Source organism: Esox lucius, chromosome 25, assembly GCF_011004845.1.
Source record: "Esox lucius isolate fEsoLuc1 chromosome 25, fEsoLuc1.pri, whole genome shotgun sequence".
NCBI classification, from domain to species: domain Eukaryota; kingdom Metazoa; phylum Chordata; class Actinopteri; order Esociformes; family Esocidae; genus Esox; species Esox lucius.
In genome coordinates this window covers 3140801-3163667 of record NC_047593.1, presented here as the reverse complement: position 1 = coordinate 3163667, position 22867 = coordinate 3140801, and the positions used below count along the sequence as shown (strand labels likewise).

Sequence of the window (22867 nt, the reverse complement as noted above, 5' to 3'; positions counted from 1 at the left end):
ACCTGCTATTTGTGGACTAATTATCTGTTTAAATAAAAACCACAATGAGTCATAACAACATGTCCTCTCCTGATGTCCCGTTCGGTGGGGAGATTCTTAAAGAACCGAACAGTGTGCTTTTGGGTCAACTTCCTCTTCATCTTCAGTTTTCTAACGGATGCCTGGTATTTGGAACTATCCATATTTCCCACAACCCTGACTAAGGCCCTGGTTCCAGCTGAAGAAAAACAGCCCCAAAGCATGATGCTCTCACCACCATGCTTCACTATGGGTATGGTGTTCTTTGGGTGATGTGGAGTGTTGTTTTTTCAACATAACTTTTGGAATTATGACAAAAAAATGTAACCTTGGTTTCATCAGACCATAACACATTTTCCCACATGCTTTTTGGGGACTTGATGTTTGTTTTTGCAAACTTCAGCCGGGCTAAGAAAAGGCTTCCAGCTTGCCACCATTCATATGAAGAATATGGGAGATTTTTGTCACTTGTAGCACACAGCCAGTCCTTGCCAGAAATTCCTGCAGTTCCTTTAATATTAGTGTAGGCCTCTTGGAAGCCTCCCTGACCAGTTTTCTTCTCAACTTCATACATTTTTGAGGGACCTCCAGTCCCTGTTGTGCCATATTTGTAATGTCTCTGTTGTGCCATATTTTCTCCACTTGATGATGACTGTCTTCACTGTGTTCCAATGGGACATCTAATGCTTTGGAAATTATTTTGTACCCTTCTCCTGACTGATATCTTTCAACAATGAGATCCCTCTGATGCTTTGGAAGCTCTCTGCAGGCCTTAGCTTTTGCTCTGAGATGTGTCAGGAAAATCCTACTAGAATAGCTGAACTTTATTTGGGATTAATCAGGGTCACTTTAAATGATGGCAGGTGTGTAATGACTTCTATTTAACATGAGTTTGAATGTGATTGGTTAATTCTGAACACAGCCACATCCACATTTATGCAACCAGGTTATTCTAAGGTTTTCTTTTTCTTTTTCTTGAAGATTTCAGTTTGTTTTTCAATTGAATTGTTCACATTATAGGTCACATTAAAAGTGGAAAATATTCTGTCATGATTTATCTTTGTCTCATTCTTTTACATCACAAGAACCTGGCATTTTAACAGGGGTGTGTAGACTTTTTATATCCACTGAAAGTCATTGAAACAATCAGTTAGTCCAAACAATGTAAGAAACATGTTTTAAAATGAATCTTGTGCTGAAGGTAATCTGTTACAGTTTTTTTTCACTTTAAGCAAAAGTTGATCTGTACATTACCCATCACAATTGAAAAGATTTTCCATAATATCTATTCCATAATCAGAAGTGTGATTAATGAAGACATTCTACAATTATTACTTCTACCATCATTGATGCAAAAAAGGTACTAGAAACATTTGTAACAAATACTACACATTTCTGAAAGAAATAAAAGAAATGTCAGTGTTTAGCACACACTACGCTAATTTGTGTCTATTCTGCATTTGGCCATGTTATCTTGTCCACGTCACAATGAATATCTTAATTTTTCATGCATTGTGTGAATACATTTTTGGTGGGGCACATCCATATGTGACATTGTTCACCAGTGTTCACCATGTCATGACATGGCTTATCCATGGGCTGAAAGAGGATGACATGCTCATGGGGATGGAGGTCATAGACCTCTGTCATAGACCATGTTGTGGCTCGGTAGACTTTCTTCCCACAAAGTCAGGGTTGTGGGAAAGTACAAAGATGTACTTGTGATGGTTCACAGCAGTTCAGTTTGTAGTTAAGATCCTGTTCAGGGGCTCTCTGATTTATTCCTCTGCATTGCCATCTACCCTGCTCCATGTTGATAGACATTGCCAATGTTCACATGGATTATATGGGTATATGCTTACCAGTTGTGGTGTAACTGAATGAAATGTATTTATGAAGCCCCTTTTACATCAGCAGTTGACACAAAGTGCTTTTACAAAACATCCAGCATGAAACCCCATTGAGCAAGTAACAAGAGTGTTGAAGCACAGTGGCTAAGAAAAACTCCCTAAGATGGGCAGAAATGTATGAAGAAATCTAGAGTGGAACCAGGCTTGGTGGGGTGACCAATCCTCTTCTGGCGGTGCCAGGTGAACATTTTAAGAGTACAAGTTGTAATAATTAAGAAATGCATTTGGGCTGCGTCCAGAGTCTATAAAACCAAAAACAATTACATCAAAAAATAGCGCCTGATCTATTCATCTTCAATTCTGATCGCGCATTATGACAATGTAGCGTGTACATTTACATTTTCTACATGTACATTCAAAACACTGTACTTTCTGTCCCGGGTGAGGCTGGAGGGTGGGCTAAGCCCCGAATGTATTGTGATCCTAGCGACGCATTTGTCGTCAGGTATTGTCTTGATCTGCAGCACAACCAGGAGGACTTTGGACAGGGGCAGCAATGAGTCATTAGAGCCTGGTACTTGCGAGGTGTGGGCCAAGATATCATGTGTTTAAACGGAGCAGTAGACAAGGAACATTTAGAGAGGTTATTCCTTAGGTTTACAAGGATTTACAGTGAAGAAGGAGAACTGACCCTACTCCCCCGGCACAATAAACTTGCAGCGTAAAACCCTTAGGGATGAGACACCGGGGTCTAACAAATCTGCTAACAAAACTTTTGGGTTCTAAATCGAGCATTTCTGGGTTTCCTTGAGTTTTTTTTATATCTGAATCGCTTGCTTCCAAACAGGTAATTTTGGGGCTTCTCCATGTTTCATCAAAATATACAACTGTGTGTCATCAGCATAACAGTGAACATTTACATTGTGATTCTGGATGACATCACCCAGGGGCAGCATATATAGTGAAAACAATAATGAGCCCAAAACCGAGCCTTGAGGAACACCAAAACTACTGTGGATGGCTATGAGGTCCTGTTTATGACAGTATTGTATAGTACATGAGCAACACAGTGGTCTTTTGCGCCTCACAAAACCAAGGTTGTGGGTTTGAATCCCACAGATGTCACATGCAAATCTATGGCTTAAGGGTGTTGATTCAGTACTTTTCAATCTGAGCATAGTAGGCAAAACAATGTGAAATACATACAGTATATTCACCAAATGTTTGAGTGATTATTAATGACTGTAGGAACAATGAGCATAGTGATTGTAAAAGGTGTTTTAACAATATCAAAGATTATCCATGTGCTTTGTAAGAATGTGAAATGTTTCTTCTATATGTTTTTATTGTACTTAATATATGTATAATGTATTTGTATTTGTGAACATTTTAATTTTTTGATGATCTGTTGTCTTTTCTTTACTACGAGAGATTAAATATTATCACATACTTGTGTGAATAGTACCATAGAGTCTGAAAAAAACTGTAATGTGAGCGGAGAGCTGTCTTCACCTGAGGAAACACTAAATATAGACAGAGGGAATCTGTTGTCTGATATCAAACTGAAGAGAATTCAGCAGTATGCCAGAAAAGGCAACATTTTCAGGAAGATTTTAATAAGTAGTGACATTGATGCTAATGAGCAAGATCAACAGGACATACAGAGCTGCCAGAATATTCACTTGTGGGAAAGGGGTACATTGAGTCAACCATGAAGATTGGATATTGAACTGTTTTCCTTAGGGATGAGAATCGATATATGGTCTCCTGTGTCATTCTCCTGTGTGAGAGAAGCCCCTGAAGACAAGGTCGATTTTAACACACAATCTTGCATTTTCTGGCTGCACTTCCAAAAAGAAACTTTATACCTTCTATCACACAAATCACACAAACAAATCTAGACTCTGACAAAAGAATCCTGCATGTCGCTGGCCAAAGCCCAACTGTTCTCATCTGTATCTTTGGCCATCTAACCCGTTCGTCATCTAAAATGTTAAACATATTCATGAACAATGTGTGTACTCTATCATTCAAACTTGTGTCTCAACTGTATGACGTGAAAATCTTAGTCCACACTCAGCAGAAGCCAATAGGGCAGGGTGGGAGGAACAGCTTGACAGTGAGTAGCACACTATGAAAATATATTGGAAAACCTTCAGTTCAATCAACTCCAGACACTGCCTTATACAATTTGATATTCTACACAGACAACTATTTCAGTAAAAAAGGTAATGGCATATATATAAATCTGGTGTCTCTCGTCTAAGTGTGCCCTCACAATTTCACCTCAATACCAACAAACATATGTGTACAGGTATAACGGTATGTAATGGTTCCCCTATACTAGGGGGTATGTAACAGTTCATACAATGAATTACCGATACACATGCATTTCTCCAAGAGCAGTGCTGTTCGGGGGCCTGGGTTTCAGAAATATTGGCCTAGAGTTTAGGAATATTGCCTTTTCCATTTTTGAAAATAAATGAGCATATTTGATTCAGACCAGTACAATAATTAATGGATTGCAAATGAAGTGGGAATTAATAAAGAAATAGAATGCCTATTATTTCAGATATGAAGAATGATTTTCAAATAGATTTTCTGGATTAGCAATCATTTAAAAATGACTTACTATAAGCCACAATTATTATTAAATGTTGTAACATCCGCCACTAGATGGCAATCTAACACTACCAGATCGGAATAAAGAATAGGTTATGGATTCCGTCAGGGTATTGACATCAGGCATTTACTTAGGTCATCATTAGATTAATCATCATAAAGAATCATTAAAGCAAAAAAAGGGTTTTCTGAGAATCTTCTGGGAATCTGGTTACACCATTGGGGTGATTGAACAAATTCATGTTTTTATGACTGTGCTGATCAGACCTGCCCTCCAATAGGGGTGTTTGTCTGAATTTAGAAGAGCTCAGTTTGACAGGCAAACACTACGGTTTTGTAGTGGATATGGACAGTGGAGAGATCCTGGAGCAGACAATGTTGGTTATCTGCAGACCAGTTCCAGGTGGTGAATTGGACTAAGGGTGTTGCTGTGCGTTGTGGCGGTGTCCTTTAATACCATTATCAGGCTGCATGTCTAATAAATGAAGCATTTGGCAGACTGCATTGGGTTATAGATGTCATTGGCCCCTATGCAAAATTCCTCTAAGATATTTAGGCTACATCTATCATTCTCCACATGACCCAAGGCAGAGTTGGCACTCAGCATGGCATATGTGATAACACAGTGCCACCTCTGGTTTTCCTTACATAATGCAACAATTTATAAAAGTTGCAATTTCTAAATGGGGAAACTGTGAAATATGTACAATTCATATTTAAAAATTGTTGTAATCTTAGATTTCAAATCCAAACCTTTGATGTAATGGAGACAAATTAAAAAAAAATCTTTCCTTTCCTTAGGATCCTTTGAAGAATATAACATTGGATGCCACATAAAGAGCATAGAAATTGGTAGAAGAAAATAGTGTATTCAATCAAATGTATTTTACATCAGCAGTTGTCACAAAGTGCTTTTACAGATACACAGACTAAAACCCCTAAGAGCATGCAATAACAAGAATTGATGCACAGTGGCTATTCAGTAGACCAGAAGCCATTGACTGCACTTTAACCCTAGAACCATAAAAGAAAAGATCAGTAGAGGGCGTGATGTCTTTACAAATAGAGATAACCCTTACCAAAGGATGGCTTTCAATATGTAGTATAACTGCCAGTGATATTAACCGTAAGAACTTTTCAGGATCAATAATATTGAATGTATAAGGGCAGACCTGATGCCAATGTTTAATTCAGATAATATCTTAATGATTATGATTCCACAATTATGAGCAGCAAAGACTATAATAATACTACTTTTCAAAAGATGTGACTAACAACAGTCGCATCCTTTGTGGCTGGTGATAAGTCGTTTTAGCGCCTCATTTATATATTTTCTGGTAAACAAAAGGGCCCTAACAATATTTGATATGGATAAATTATATAAACAGACAGGAGTACATTTTTGTTGATTAATTTAAAGTTTTTTAATTCCCTTGGGGTGTGTAAAGTTAAAAACCTATCGTGTCCTAATTAATGCGGGCAGTCAAGGCGACTGACACTCGCTGGCATGACAGACGGTGCGTGCCGCGCTCAGGGGATTGAGCACACACTAGGCTACCATGCGCGACGACAACGTGATTAGAGGTGTGAGAAAATCTAAACACGACCTCAACCACTAGACGCATTTCTAAGAAGTATGACCATTTCTGAAATATAAGTATTTCGTTTGACCTTTTATGTGGAACCATGTTTTACTTATTAATAAGTGAACTTTGACTATCCTCTAATCGAGCGCAAGAATGGGTCGTTCGTTTACCTGCCTTCATTTCGAGTATTGGTCGGAAACGTGAGTATCTTCAACAATTAAAAGAGTAATTTCACACGGAAATATGTAAATTACACTAAGGAATATAAAATGTTGAAGGGATGCATTAGCCGTCGAAATGCTGCGATTTTATTTCACCTATTTGCCGTGTGTTTTTGGTGGGAGATGTCATACGCTCAACAGGTGTACAACCTTAGTCTATCAATTGAAGAGGGACTACCAGCAAGGACTATTGTGGGGGATATACGAGCGGGGTTACAGACTCCAAGCAGTGGATTTTTCATCTCTGAAAGCAGAGATTCATACGTTTTTAAAGACTTGGAAATAGATGCAGGCACTGGAATAATTTCCACAGCTGTGGTACTGGACAGAGAGATCAGAGACAAGTATGAATTTGTGGCAGCCACTCTCACAGGCGAGGTGATAAAGATACAAATAGTGGTTAAAGATGTGAATGACCATTCCCCTGTATTCTCTGCTGAAAAGGTAGAGTTGACTGTGTCAGAATTAAGTCCTCCAGGAACTCGCTTTGAACTTGAGGGGGCTAAAGACCAGGATGAGGGTCAGTTTGGAACTCAGGGTTACCGTATCACTGAAAGTGAGATGACTGAGCTTTTTAAGGTAGAGTGTCGTAATGGGGATACAAATTTATTCAATCTGGACCTCATCCTCACCAATAGGTTGGACAGAGAAAAAATAGATTTTTATTCCCTTACTATTGAGGCATTTGATGGGGGTATCCCACCTAAAACAGGTAGGCTTAAGGTTAAGATCAACGTCTCAGATGAAAATGACAACGCACCTGTGTTCAATCAGACTGAATACCAGGCTTTAGTGTGGGAAGATGCTCCGGTTATGTCCTCTGTGTGCCAGGTCTACGCTACAGATCTAGATCTTGGAGACAATGGGCTCATCACCTATGAGATTATTCGACGCCAGAGTGACCCTAATGAATTCTTCATCATCAACAAGACCTCAGGTGTTATCCATGTTAACAAAACCCTAGACTTTGAGACCCAGCCATTTTATGAGTTGATCGTCAGGGCAAGAGATAATGGTGCCCAGCCGGAGTATAGCAGCACCTTTGTTGCCGTTAGGGTGTTAGACATTAATGACAACGTCCCCAGTATCAATGTAATGTTTCTGAGTGAGACAGGGGAGCCAGAGGTTTCAGAAATGGCTGGAATCGGGGAGTATGTCGCCAGGATTTCTGTCTCTGACCCCGACCTGGGAGAGGTTGGTAGAATAAGGGTCACTCTTGAAGGCGGCGATGGGAAGTTCACCCTGAAACAGACCGACGACTTCCTGTACGCCTTGTGCGTGGACGGCAAACTAGACAGGGAGAAAGAGGGGTTTTACGAGTTATGGGTGGTGGCTTCGGACTTCGGTAGCCCCCCATTGAAGAGCGAAACGACCTTGTTGGTGAAGGTCACCGACGCCAACGACTGCAGACCGGTGTTTGACCAGGATGAGTACACGGTGACGGTATCTGAAGATATACCTGAGGGAAGTTCTCTTCTCAGCGTCCAGGCCAGAGATTTGGACAGCGGGGTCAACGCCGCCATCCTCTATTCGGTCTTACCGTCAGACCAGGACCACCTGGTTAACGTCGACCCGGGAACAGGCCTCATCACCACGGCAGCCATATTGGACTGTGAGAGAGAGACGGAGCTGTGGTTTCTGGTGGTTGCTGTCGATGGTGGGTCTCCGGCCCTTTCCTCCACAGCCACAGTCATCGTGAAGGTTGAGGACGTCAATGACAACAAGCCTGTGTTCAAGCAGCAGCTGTATAATGTGTCCATCCCAGAACACACCCAGATCGGGAACTGTTTTTTACAGGTATGTTGACTTGTTTTGTGTGTGTGTTGTTGCGTGGTAGGGGTTGGAATTGCTGGGGACCTCACAGTACAATATTATCCCAATACTACCAGAAACTAGTCATGAGTTAATGGGCATTTACAATGAATGACAAAGGAAGGCAAATGCCATAATAATTCAATTGAGTTTTCAGAAATTCAGAAAAGTGGCCTTTCAAGGTTAGATAGCTGGAATTTATTGTGCATTGAAATATAAGGGGAACTATCTTGCATGAGATGTGAATGACTTCTTTGCTGGCGTACATGAGTCTACCTCTGGCTGTAGGTATCTATAACCTTGGGGGTAGGGAAGGTGAAAAAATGGCAAGCACGCATTTTTCATGTGGTCAAATTTAAAATACATATCACTTTGTGCTCGCTAGCCACTGCTGAGATGACATCCTCTGGCTGTAGGTAACAAGCAAGGCAACCTCTGCCAGGGAATGTTAGGTAATATAGGCCATATGTTTAAGGTTAGTTCTGGTTAGGAAAGAAATCTCTTTCTTATTTCTTCGGGCAGTAACTGATTGTTTGAAGGGACCAATACATTTCTTCTGAAATAAAGTCTGGCACCATTTGAGACCGCCCCTACTACACCGTCAATCAAGAGCCACCAATGCAGTTAATGCAACAATTGCGACCAAATGAATGACCCAATGATCAGCTATTCTCTCGCACACATTCACTGACTTGCACACAGTGGCACACTTTCTCTATGCCCACAAAGCAGCCAGTGTTGCTCAGTGCTATTCAGGCTGGATCCAACACACTGACCCATTCCAGCCACGTGTTTGTTATATGACAGATCCAATGCCTGGTACCACCTCCCTAGCTTGGCACAAGTAGAGGTCAATGACAATGCACCATTAATCCCAAACACATATATTTTGAATAATTTATTTCATAAGACTTATTTAGCCCTTGAAATGCTCATTCTGATGGTGTGGGCATTATAATATAATTTTAGGTCTGACTCCATTTAGTTTATTGGTCAATTGTTTGTGTATGTATACCTAGATCATTTTAACTGATTAACGTTATTCATTTCAGCCAAATAATCATCTATAAAACACATCTTATATAATAAAAGTGCATTGCTGTTTATGGAAGCTTAATCACTGAGCAACAATTCTATGTGTTGCAACAGAACTATAAAATAATATGGCTTCTGTGTTATGTCATCATTCAGTATGCTCTTAAAATCATACACCTTGATGTATTGATGTCTTAAAAATATAGTAATGTCAAATATTGAACAATTCAAGTTTTAAAAGTCAACCAACTGATTGGTTGAAAGATCTGCTGACTACTGGTAGACCGAGATCACGTTTTTCATTCACTGTCCATTTTCAGACAAACATGACTTTGTTATAAAAGCAGAGCAGCAAGTCTAGGGAAGTATAGGCTAACAACTTGTAGTTTTTATTAAGATGTCTGTTTTGTAGCTGAACTGGTGAGCATGCTGATTTCAACCCAATACTTATTTTGAATGGACCCATCGCTCATTAGAATCCTTGTGACTGGGACATTCTGAAAACAAATGAACATCAGAAACTTAATTGCGGAAAACTAATTGCTGTTTGTTGTGGAAAGACATGAACAATAAAAGAAAAAAAACATCCTCAGACTAATTGGGGAAGAGATGACCAGAGGATCAGGGGGATTATAAAAACAAGTAATGAGTCCCTTTTGCCTGATTTAAAGTTGCACTATGCTCCTACAGTATTGAATTACCATTTCCTCATTGTTGTTTTTAAAATGTTGATATCCATTGGAAACTGCTAACCTAATAGCTATATAGTAGCAATGCAAAAGCAACTACTACTTTTTACTACAATTGTAGTATTTCCTCTTCATTCCCTTCAATACCATGCATATGTGGAGTAGCTGCAGAATATCTTTCCAAATGGGTAATGCAAACAAATGGTTTTGCATCTCCACCTTTTGTACAACAAATTAGCATAATGCACTAGAAAATTGCTTTTTAAAAATGTTGTCTCTATTCAAAGTTCCATTGTTGATGTGTCTTGGTTGTTGTGAAAACATGATGGAAAAACGAATTTTATTCTCTCATCTCTCATCCGTTGCTGCAATGTGTGACAAAAAGCCTAGCAAAGGTTGTATCTTTATCATCAGCAGACCTTTACAATCTGGAACCCCCCATGTATAGAGTGAAACCTTTGGAAATTAGGCCAGTACCCTTTACAAGTGCTTTATATGTCCAGGATTTACAGATTTGTGAAGGTTTTCAGAACCAATATATATGGAGATGAATGATCCTCCCTCACTCCCTTTTCCCAGTACAGACACCAGTAAATTATAATAAATGATTTATATGAACATTGTGACATTAAATGGGACTGTTGAATATATTCAATCATTCCACTGTCCAAGAGATCATCTACAATTGGAGAACATTCCAGAGCACAGTCATACAATACCTGACTGAAAGATGCTTGTAGAAATCTCTAAGAACCCTAGGGAAAGAATAAGGGATCTACAGGCTTCTTCTTACCACAATCTATGTCAAAGTGAATGAGTCAACTGCCAAAAGAAGACTACACAACTTTGACCTACCTGGGAGGTCAGGAAGGAAGAAGCCTCAGCTGCTGCTTGAATATCAAGACATGACTGACATTTGCCTGACACCTGGGTTGACCAAACTACTAAAAAAATGTGCTCTGGACAGAATTGAAGTTGCAGTTGTTTTGCCGCAATGCCAGACGTTATGTTTTGCGAAACACTGAAAAACATATCGTAAAGAATGGAGGTGGTTGGCATTATTGTGTAGGGCTGCTTTGCCATCTTGCCAACTTGCCATCATTGAGTCCACCATGGATTCTGTATTGTACCAGAAGATTCTTGAGGAGAATATGAAGCCATCTGTCAAAAAGCTGAACTGAACATGATCTTGCAAAAGGACAATGATTTAAAACACCCAAGCTAAAACCAAATTGCTCTAAAGCAGAATTTGAGGGGTATGGAATGGTCATGTTAAATCCCAGATCTCAATCCTATCAAAATGCTGTGGTAGGCTGTGAACATAGCAGTTGAGCAATTCTATAAAGAACAGTGGTCCCAAAAAATCCTCCCAGTCAATGTAAGAGTCTAAAAAAATTTTTTATAAAAAAAGGGGGTTAAAATTCATAAAATATTTATTTTCCTATTACTGTATGTTTTCTTTTTTGCTTTCTCTGCTCCTCAATCTGTTTGATCACAGGTCAACGCTCAGTGTGATTTTGTGCACAGTTGAAGACCAAGTAGTCATGAATTCAACGCGCTCACATTGTTATACTGAAACTACACACGCAATCTTAAACCTGCACTAATATGATAACAAAATTGGTAGAACAAATAGATTTTATGAATTCCAAAAATGTTGGCGGTGTGGCAAAGCTTATAAAATATATGCCACCGAAGCAGAATGGAAAACAACCAAGTAATAAAATGTGCAGGCGGTTCCACAGGCATATTGCTCCATCATTCAGCATACCTAGACCCCATACAGAGAGAGAAGTGCAGTTGTGTGTTCTTGACTACATTTTAAGCCCTGTAGTTAAAGTTTGTCTAACCAGAAAGCTCATGTTTAATTTACTTTATGTTGTAACACGAATAAATATTTAACAAGACCATAAGAGATAAGTAAATTGTTATCAGTGTTTTAGACAAACATAAGTTAACAAATGTTAAAGGTGACTTCAAACGTTTGTCTCCTATATAGTATATATATACTTTATTCTCATTGTAGAACATTATTATCCGGGTGGTTTGAATTATAAATGCTGATAGCTGTTGTACATGTAAGCAATAAGGCACATGGGGTGTGGTATATGGCCAATATACCAAAGCTAAGAGTGATTGTAGTGTTGTGCCTGTAAACAGCTTTTAGTGTATCTGACTCTTTGGGAATATTTGAGTGGTCATCCATGACATCCAGTTTCACATAAATATGAGGTGACACAGGCTAAATACCCTTGGTTGTCAACTTGAGAAATGCCAGAAAACACAAATGAAATGTGACAGATGTTTAGTGACCATATAGGTATCAAGCAATAGCTATAGAAAAAAGCTACAGGCATAAAATAATACCTACCTCCACTCTTTGGATGATAATTAAGAAATGTAAAACAAGTGGAGCTGTGATTAACCTTTTTCCCCCACGCATGGGGAAAATCTCCAATTATCACAGTTGGAGATTGAAGAAGTTGGTTACATCATGTGGTCACCAAGTCACCAAAACTATAATTAGATGCTACCTCCATGCCAACAAGTTATTTGAAAGGGTTGCCACCAGATGAAAGCCTATGCTGTCACCAAACTACAAACATAAGCGCCTGGAGTTGCTCAATGTCATTGGAACTTTGATTGGAATCAGGTTCTATGGTCTGATGACACAAAAATGTTGCCTTTTAGCAACAAACACCAGAGTTGGGTTTCGTGTAAGAAGACAAATGGTCATGCAAAATATGACCTAATCCCTACTATGAAGTATGGTGGTGGGCATGTGATGTTATGGGGTTGTTTTTCTTTCAGAGGCACTTGAAACCTTGTTAGGAATTCCATCCACTATCAGTAGAGTTTAGGGCACAACCTGTCTGCCTCTGCCAGGAGGCTAAAACTGGGTTGTTGTTGGATCTTCCAGCAGGACAACAATTCAAAGCATACTTTCAAATCCCCCAAAATGGTTCACTGACCATAGAATTAATCTTTGGCAATGGCCAATACACTCCCCTGACCTACATCCGACTGAAGACCTGTGCGGTGAGCTAACAGAGAGTCCACAAGCATTGACCAAGGATTATGAAGGATCTGGAGAGTTTATTTATGGAGGAATGAGACCTACAATTACTTCCCACCTCATCAAACAGAAAATAATTCAGAGTTGTCATCTTGGCAAAGAGAGGGTGTTCAAGGTATTAAATGATGGGTTGCCAATACTTGTGGCATGCATGTTTTAGAATAAAATTACTATTAGATTTTTCTCTGAAAATGTTTCACTGAAGGTTAGATCCATGATGTTTTTTGTGTCAGATTATGCTGCTAAACCATGTTGATGTTTTCAAAGCCTTTTTTTCATTCAGATTTTCCTAGGCTGCCAATAATTCTGGAGGGCACTGTATATTGTCTGTTGTTCACGTTTCATTTCATACTCAGATCATGTATCAAATTACAGGGAATGGACAAAATAGCGGAAAAAACTCATTGAGGGAAAAAAAGTGAATTACAATTACACTAATTTGCAGAGTTCAAATTTGGTTTATTGCCAGTAAGTACTGTATACTGTATGTGTCAGCTCTGAAAATGTGCATTTTGATATTGAGTTTCTAAAGCAAGTTGAGGCCACTGACAGAGTTCCAAATAGGCCAAATAGTTGGTGCCTGAATTGAAGGTGAATCAGTCACAAAAAATGTGATATTGTGCAATGATGGGACATCTGTAATGGTGTGGACAGTCAGCTCGTGGGGGTTATTTGTGGTTGGGTTTATCAAAGAAGGGATCATATGTTTGAAGTCAGAGTTGCTCTGGTATTAGATCTATTAATTATAAATGCATCATTGTGGGTGGTATTTTAAGGGAACTCCTTAAGTTCGTAATCTAGTCATTAGCTGGCTTTCCTTAAAGCTGAAAGAAAATAAATCTGTGAAGTCTCCCATTAACACACCGTATAGGATCTTGGAAGAAAATGTGTTTAAACCTGGAAACAATGGTACATGATGTCAAATGACATGCAAGGTTTGTCACACTTGTGTCTCCTGTATTTCTTACCAATACAAACCAACAGTATACTACTTGAAGTAAATATTTGTTTTGAATCCATACTCTAACACATCTTTCAGGAGGGAGATGTACAGTTCTAAGCTTATTACTAGAGGCAAAAAAGATGAGCCGGATCTTTCCAAAACACATTTTGAAGGAATCACAGGTAGAGTTCATACAGTGGCCTTTTTGTCCTCTGCTCCTGATAATCTGTGTGTACCAATTGTCACTAATTGATGGCAGCATTTTGTCTGGCTTTACTCTTCCTAGCCAGGCTGTGTGTAGTGTTCGATGGTCAGCAGTGGTTATTTTCTTCACTTCATTAAGAAGAGGACTATTTCAAAAGGCTGCCCATGGCCTACTTTTTCTTTGATGTAATTTAAGTGTTTCACCGGCTGAGATGACAGCAATGATCTACATTGCTGCATGAGCCTGCTGTGTTCAAATTGCATATGTTGTTGCTGAAAATAAGAATGTTTTTAGTCACACTAAACTGATAATAATGGTAAAAAGTGAATGTGCTGTTCATTAAGCAAGTAATTCTATGCTATACACATCGCTACAGACGCTGTGCTAGATTCTGCACCCCAAAGTCATCTCATGTATACAACACACCAGATGTCAACTTTAATCCAGTTGGACACGTTCAAAGTGCCATGCACTATTGCGTAACTATTTTCCAATGTGACAGCATTGTTGTGTCTATTGTGTTAGCTAGCATGTCAAACAATGGCGTAGTTGATGTGCCAGTGAGTCCACTGTTTGTTTACACTCACAAAGTAAGGGTTCATTACACATCCATGCATTGTAGTAAGCAACAACAAGAACCTGGGCCACATAATAGTATGAAGTCAATTGAGGAGGGTTTCGGGTGATTTTGTACTCTCTCTCAAGTTTCTCCTTCCCTCTTCACTGTGTTTGCACTGTAAAACCAGAGTGACTTATTGGTTGGACGTTAAAAGTAAATAAAAAAAGATGCAGTAACCATATGTTTTTAATCATATGAAAACCAGTCACGGTCAATTCAGGTCTTCAGTATTATGCTATTGTTTTATGTTTCTGATGTTTCAACTCTGCCATTGTATTAATGCGAAGTTGCAGATCATTATATCAACTTTTCATGAGTTTTTGTTTAATGTTAAGAGGTTAGGCAGATGCTGAAATTGATGTAATTGGGAATTACCCTTTAATATGTTTTGTTGACTTTCACTTTATTCCAAGTCCAAACATGTTCTCCTGCAAACATGTTTTTCAACTACTATACTACTATAGTACATTACTGATTGCTGAAGGCGTCAGAGTGCCTGTTGGGATTTTACAATATTGTATAGAATTTAGACCTTGACCCACTCCTGTGTTTCCAACACTTCATCATGTCAGTCCATAAAGTTTGTTATGATATCACTTTTATGGTAGTTAGGGAAGGGCACCATCCAATGAGGCCGGTGAGATGAATCGGTCATAGGTATTCTTAAACCTACCTGTAATCTTGTACGTTTGCATTGGGTCTATGCGTAAGATAAAATAATCAAAGGATATACTGGTTCAAAGTTTATGTATCAGTTTTGCCCCACTTATTATTTTATGGCCAATGTGGAATCTCATTTGGTCTAGATTTGTGATGCCGACATTGTGCATGTCATTATAAGTGATGTCTCAGATTTTATTAATTTATAGTCTTTCCCCACTTTGCCCCATTGAGAGAGGGCTTATTTTTATTATTTTGGCACTGTCTCAAATCAGTTCACTGTACCTAGCATAGTCACTTGTTGTGGCTATATACATTCACCTAAAGGATTATTAGGAACACCATACTAATACTGTGTTTGACCCCCTTTCGCCTACAGAACTGCCTTAATTCTACGTGGCATTGATTCAACAAGGTGCTGAAAGCATTCTTTAGAAATGTTGGCCCATATTGATAGGATAGCATCTTGCAGTTGATGGAGATTTGTGGGATGCACATCCAAGGCATGAAGCTCCTGTTCCACCATATCCCAAAGATGCTCTATTGGGTTGAGATCTGGTGACTGTGGGGGCCATTTCAGTACAGTGAACTCATTGTTATGTTCAAGAAACCAATTTGAAATGATTCAAGCTTTGTGACATGGTGCATTATCCTGCTGGAAGTAGCCATCAGAGGATGGGTACATGGTCAGAAACAATGCTCAGGTAGGCCGTGGCATTTAAACGATGCCCAATTGGCACTAAGGGGCCTAAAGTGTGCCAAGAAAACATCCCCCACACCATTACACCACCACCACCAGCCTGCACAGTGGTAACAAGGCATGATGGATCCATGTTCTCATTCTGTTTACGCCAAATTCTGACTCTACCATCTGAATGTCTCAACAGAAATCGAGACTCATCAGACCAGGCAACATTCTTCCAGTCTTCAACTGTCCAATTTTGTGCAAATTGTAGCCTCTTTTTCCTATTTGTAGTGTAGATGAGTGGTACCTGGTGGGGTCTTCTGCTGTTGTAGCCCATCCGCCTCAAGGTTGTGCGTGTTGTGGCTTCACAAATGCTTTGCTGCATACCTCGGTTGTAACGAGTGGTTATTTCAGTCAAAGTTGCTCTTCTTTCAGCTTGAATCAGTCGGCCCATTCTCCTCTGACCTGTAGCATCAACAAGGCATTTTCGCCCACAGGACTGCCGCATACTGGATGTTTTTCCCTTTTCACACCATTCTTTGTAAACCCTAGAAATGGTTGTGCGTGAAAATCCCAGTAACTGAGCAGATTGTGAAATACTCAGACCGGCCCGTCTGGCACCAACAACCATGCCACGCTCAAAATTGCTTAAATCACCTTTCTTTCCCATTCTGACATTCAGTTTGGAGTTCAGGAGATTGTCTTGACCAGGACCACACCCCTAAATGCATTGAAGCAACTGCCATGTGATTGGTTGATTAGATAATTGCATTAATGAGAAATTGAACAGGTGTTCCTAATAATCCTTTAGGTGATTGTACAACATGCTTTTGCAGTTGTCTGTATTTTCTAATCAGATCAGAATAGAATTTCAGAATCGAAGTTCTACAATTCTGTACTTCAGCCATGCTCTGCCAAGGTTTTTCAGCAGACAACTTTGCTTTACAGTAGCTATGTTGGTCTATTCTACTTCAAACAATAATTATGCAAGTTGCTTATGAGCTAACCACTTCTCAAATAGACTTATTCATAATTTTAGAGGACGTGCTCCCACATAATGATGTGATATGCACTTCTCACAATGTAATGGATTGTATTTTCACATTAACAGATTGAATGCATGATCCAATTTTATTTACACAAGACTACCAGACTTGATTGACTAAACTGGTTTGTAATATGTGCCCATCTGTATTTCCTTTTTAACATAAAAAAAAAAACATGTTATGTAGAAAGAATTATATATATTTCTTTAGATGTAGAAAATAAGAGTTATTTTTGTATTTCTGTTTGAAACAGGGGTGTTGACATTGCAATATTTTTTTTTAAATTCAGAAGTATGTACATCCAACCAGAGATGTAGTTCAGCGACTAAACCTCTAGTCGAGTCCCAAGTCCCTATGGCTAAATTCAAGTCATGTCTCGGCCACCAATTGTCAAGTCATGAGTCGAGTCACAATTCACTATGGCCAAAATCTAAGTTTTGGTCATCAAGTCCTGGCCCTATTGCTCTTGCCTGATGCACTTGGTCGACTCAAAATAATTATATTTCTTATGTCGAATAGAGTTTATAGGCAGTTAGAAATCTAGTAATTCAATCACTTGCTATGATGTAATGGTTTCATGCTCCACCTCAGTTGTGAATACAGACAGTTCTCATACCATTGCCATTTTGTCATTTATGGTGTTGTATTACTATAAATTCATGATTTTGTTATTGTTCTAATCCAAGCAAAATGAATTAACATTCATATTGTAGAAATCAGTTCAATTAAGAGAGAGTCGGTTATATTTACACAGCATCATATGCATCATATACAATCACAAGATGTCACCAAAATCGCAATGTCGGACCCTAAACCTCTGTTTCCTCCACCTAAGCGGCTGAAGTCTGCAATGTGGGAATATTTTGAATATTTAAAAGACCCAAGACTCAATGTTGATGGTTACCCAATATGTAAAACCTGTCAAAAATCTCTGTAGAACCTGTTCCATCTCTGTGAGCATCATCCCAGGGAATATGCAGAGATAAATGAAAGTGGAAATACAGTGTAGGCTCATTCATTTATCCATTCCCCTTTCATGAATCACACAGCCAATGTGCGATAATGGAATAACTAATTACGATGATTTAAGAAATAATTTAAATTGCAAGACATTCTTGCAGTGGGAGGAATGAACTACAACCTATGAAAATAGGTTGCGTGAAACTCATGGCCATAGTCACAATATAGCATCAGAAGATAGAGAACTAAGTTTTTGAGAAGCACACACACCTTTGTCCATTTTGTTAATGTTCTTTCCTTCATCAGTAGTGTGATTTAGAATCAAACTAAATTGCAAAAGCAATCAGTTACCAAACTGAATGCATTTCTGAACTGTAGTAATCATGAAAAATATAGTTTTTTGTTTTTTATTTAATAACATAAATCCTAAAATATCTCAGTAAATAAAAAACGTGTGACAGTATGGCATACAATTGAATTGTAGAAGGGAAAATGTATTTTTTAAATCTAAATGTATCAGATTTTTATAATTTCTAATGTATTTATTTATCTATCCAGAAAAATGCCTCAAAATCACATCCTGGACTATCATTCACTCAGTCCACTATTGCAAAAGAGATAAATGAGGCTATGGCATACTTTATTGCCAAGAAAAGTATGCCATATTAAATACTGAAAAAAACTGTTTTCCTAAATCTTATGAAAAAGGCCATCAAGACCATACTTCTCCACCAAAGAAATCCTGAAGATGTACAAAGAGATTCAAGCTTCTGTTGGTATATGGTTTTCAGCTACCACTGACCTGTGGACTGGTACTGTAGCAACGGTGCAGGGGAACAATAAAAAAAGTTTCACAGTCCACAATATTACCTCTGACTGGCAACTTAAGTCCCACTGCCTTGAAATTCTGTACTTTCCAGAGGACCACACTGTAAGTCACATCATTGAAATGGTGGGAAATGTTCTATTGGCATGGCACAGCAACAAAGAAAATCTGTCTGGCATTACCACAGATAATGCTACAAACATGAATAAGGCCTTTGCACAATTTCCTTGCATCTGGTTTGGATGTTTTGGCCATAACCTCAACTTGGCCATCTCTAGGGCCCTCAACATCCAATGGGTACAAAGAACTGTAAGAGCCGGCAGGCACATGGTTGAAGCATTTTCACGCAGTTGGACGAAGATGAGAAAACTCAAGAAAAAACTGAAGGATCTGGATGTTCCTGAACATGCCCTTATTCATGATGTTGTCACTCAATGGGGTTCAAAATTTTCCATGATTAGCCAGTAACAGCAACAGACTGTCTGTGCATTCTTGGCTGCTGAAAGAGATTCATGGCATCTTATGCCCAAATCTACAGACATAACTGTCCTAGAAGATGCTTGTAAACTTCTAGGGCCTCTCCATAATTTCACAGATGCCTTGGCCTCAGAGAAGAGAGTGACTCTGAATCCTGTCATTGACCACATAATTCGCGAAGTACTCATTGACACAGATGAAGACTCCAATCCCATCAAACAGATGAAGCTTGCCATGCGGGAAGATCTGACCCAGAGGTATTCAGAGGAGATGAAAAAAAGTGTTGAAGGGGAACTGGAAAACACCATGAAAGCATGCACTGATGAGGCCACATAGCTTCAATCCATACAATCTGCCGCAATGACAGAAGAGACAACATTTCCATAAGCTGACTGTGAAGCAGGTGAAGGGAGCGGCACTGCAAGCAATGCCATTGACAAGCTAGATAAGATTCTATCTGGATTATTAAAGTATATCCCCTTAACAAAGGCCAGACAGGGCACCTGCAGCACCACCACCACAGAAAAGTCTCCCAAAGAAAGAATGAAGTTGGAATTGCCTTGCACACTGTCCCCTCAGATGCTGATCCATTTGCTTGGTGGAACCCACATGCCATAGAACTGCTACTTCAGGTTGCTATAGCCAGGAAATATTTGTGCATCCCAGCCACAAGTTAACCATCTGAGAGGGTTTTCAGCTCAAGTGACCACTTATTGTCCCCACAACGCTCCCGCCTCAGCACAGAGAATGTGAATTTGCTTACTTTTTTGCACCACAGCCTACCCTGATCGGAAACAAATCTCAGAATGACTGACACAAGACAACATTAGCATGCACTAAGTTAGTTGCATGCTTTTAGTGTTATTATAATTGTATTAGTTTTGTGATCTTTTGTGTGTTTTTACCTAATTGTTTTATTGCCTCTTGTCTGATTAAGAAATGTCCTAAAGTTTTGGTCTTGTCACTCCAAATTACAGTGTCCCAGAAGCTGTGAGGCGTGTCAAGGTGTTGTCAGGCATATTGTAACTGGGCTTTTTTGTGGCATAGGCGCATGAAAGGCTTCTTTCTGGCAGCTCGACCATGAAGCAAAAAAAAATTCAAGTATCGTTGTATTGTGTTCCTTGAAACCACCTTTTTTCAGAGCATCCTGTATTCCTCCTGAGTTTACCTGTGGGCTTTTCTTTGTATCCAGAACAATTCTTCTGGCAGTTTTTGGCTGAAATCTTTCTTGGTCTACCTGACCTTGACTTGGTATCAAGACATCCCTAAATTTCCCACTTCTTAATGAGTGATTGAACGGTATTGACTGGCATTTGCAAGGCTTTGGATATGTTTTTATATCCTTTTGCATCTTTATAAAGTTCCATTACCTTACGCATGTCTTTTGACATTTATTTTCTGCTCCCCATGGCTCAGTAACTAGCCTGCTCAGTGCATCCACGTGAGAGCTAACAAACTCATTAACTATTTATACACATACACTAATTGCAATTTAAAAAGCCACAGGTTTTGGAAAATCACTTTTAATGTGTAATTCACCTTGTGTTTCTGTAACAAGGCCCAACATTCAAGGGAATGTAAACTTTTGCTCAGGGCATTTTGGGTGATTTCTGTTATCATTATGATTTAAAAAGGAGCCAAACAACTATGTGATAGTAAATGGCTTCATAACGATCACTATCCTTAAATTAAAGTTTTTTTGCACGATCACTCATATTTTCAAAATCAATGCCAAAATTTCACAATTTCTGCCAGGGTATGCAAATTTATGAGCACAACTGTTTATTCCCATCCTTGCTTTATATATATGATTTAAGCTGCTCAAGAGAACGGGGTCTCCTTTGTCGTATTTTTCATTTCATAATGTGCCAAAGGTTATCAGTGGGTGACAGGTCTGGACTGCAGGCAGGCCAGTTTAGCAACCACTTACTGTGGAGCCATGCTGCTGTAATACATGAATGTGGTTTGGCATTGTCTTGCTGAAATAAGACCTGAAAACGACATAATCTGGATGGAAGCATATGTAAAACCTGTATATATTGTTCAGCATTAATGGTGTCTTCACAGATGTGCAAGCCACCCATGCCATGTGCACTAATGCACCCCAATACCATCACGGATACTGGCTTTTGAACTATGCGCGATAAGAAGCTGGATGGTCCCTCTCCACTTTAGTCCGGAGGATTCCCAAAAATAATTTCACTGTTTTGATTTGTCAGACCACAGGACAGTTTTTCACTTAGTATCAGTCCATCATAAATAAGCTCAGGCCCAAAGAAGCCAGCGGTGGTTCTGGATCTTGTTTATATATTGTCATTTTTTTCATGGTAGAGTTTTAACTTGAATTTGTGGATGTGACGATATACCGTGTTCACAGATAATGGTTTTAGATAATGGTTTTCAGAAGTGTTCCTCAGCCCATGCAGTGTTGTTCACTACAGAGTCATGTCTGTTTTTAATGCAGTGCTGTCTGAGGCTCCAAAGATCATGGCCATCCAATATTGGTTTTTAGCATGGTCCCTTGCATACAGAGATTTTTCTGGATTCTCTGAATCTTTTAATGATATTATGTACCGTAGATGATGAGATCCCCAATTTCTTCTAAATCTTATGTTGAGAAATGTTATTCTTTAGTTTTCCCACGCAGTCTTTCGCTGAGTGGTGAACCCTTCCCCATCCTCACTTCTGACAGACCCATTATCTCTGGAATTATTCTTTATACCCAATCATGTTACTGATCTGTTGCCAATTGACCTAATTAGTTGTGTGATATTCCATCATGTTTAGTTTTTTAGCATTACACAACTTTTCTGGTCTTTTGTTGCCTGTCACAGCTTTTTTGAAATGTGCTGCTGACATCAAATTCAAAGTGAGCATATTTTTTTCAAGAAACAATAAAATGTCTCAGTTTCAACATTTGATTAGTTTTTTTCTGTACTATTTTCTATTGACTATAGGGTTTAAATGATTTGCAAATCATTGTGTTCTGTTTTTATTAACATTTTACACACCGTCCCAACTTTTTTGGAAATGTGGTTGTACTTAAATCCTTTCTATTTTTCAGTTTTATTGCATGAGACCGATCAATTTCATTTTTGTAACCATGAACATAAAAGCTGATTTGACAAGTATTCTGGTAAATAATTTTTTGGCCACTGGTGAAAAGAATTGCACTGTCAAGCAGAAACAGGTGTCAGCCAATATGTGCCCAATGTAATCAAAACCACATAATATCAAACTTGGAATTGTATAGCTTATTATGATATTATAGTGATTCTACGTATAGATTATGCACATACAACGAACATATTACATATCTAGCACAAAATGTGTGATTTTTAACAATTGTTTATTTGCAAAAATCCCAGAATGCATCTTTAACGCATACCATTCATAGAAAACAATTGCCTTGTCATCAGTTACTGATAATATGTTGTGGGTCGGGTAGTTTTTCAGATAACACAGCCAGTTATCTAGCAGGCTAAGTGTAAACACCACTTTTTGGGTAAGTTTGTTTACAATGCAACCAATTAGCTT

At 38.9% G+C, this 22867-nt stretch overlaps 1 protein-coding gene across 1 annotated transcript in view; it reads left to right on the top strand.

Moving 5' to 3' along the window:
- Nucleotides 1-6017: 6017 nt before the first annotated feature.
- dchs2 (dachsous cadherin-related 2) overlaps nt 6018-22867 on the top strand; it is a 57256-nt gene continuing 40406 nt past the window's right edge. The window contains exon 1 of the mRNA XM_010899209.3: nt 6018-8094. Within this exon, the coding sequence (XP_010897511.2) occupies nt 6346-8094 (1749 nt within the window). The 5' untranslated portion in view covers nt 6018-6345. The remainder of the gene's footprint in view (nt 8095-22867) is intronic.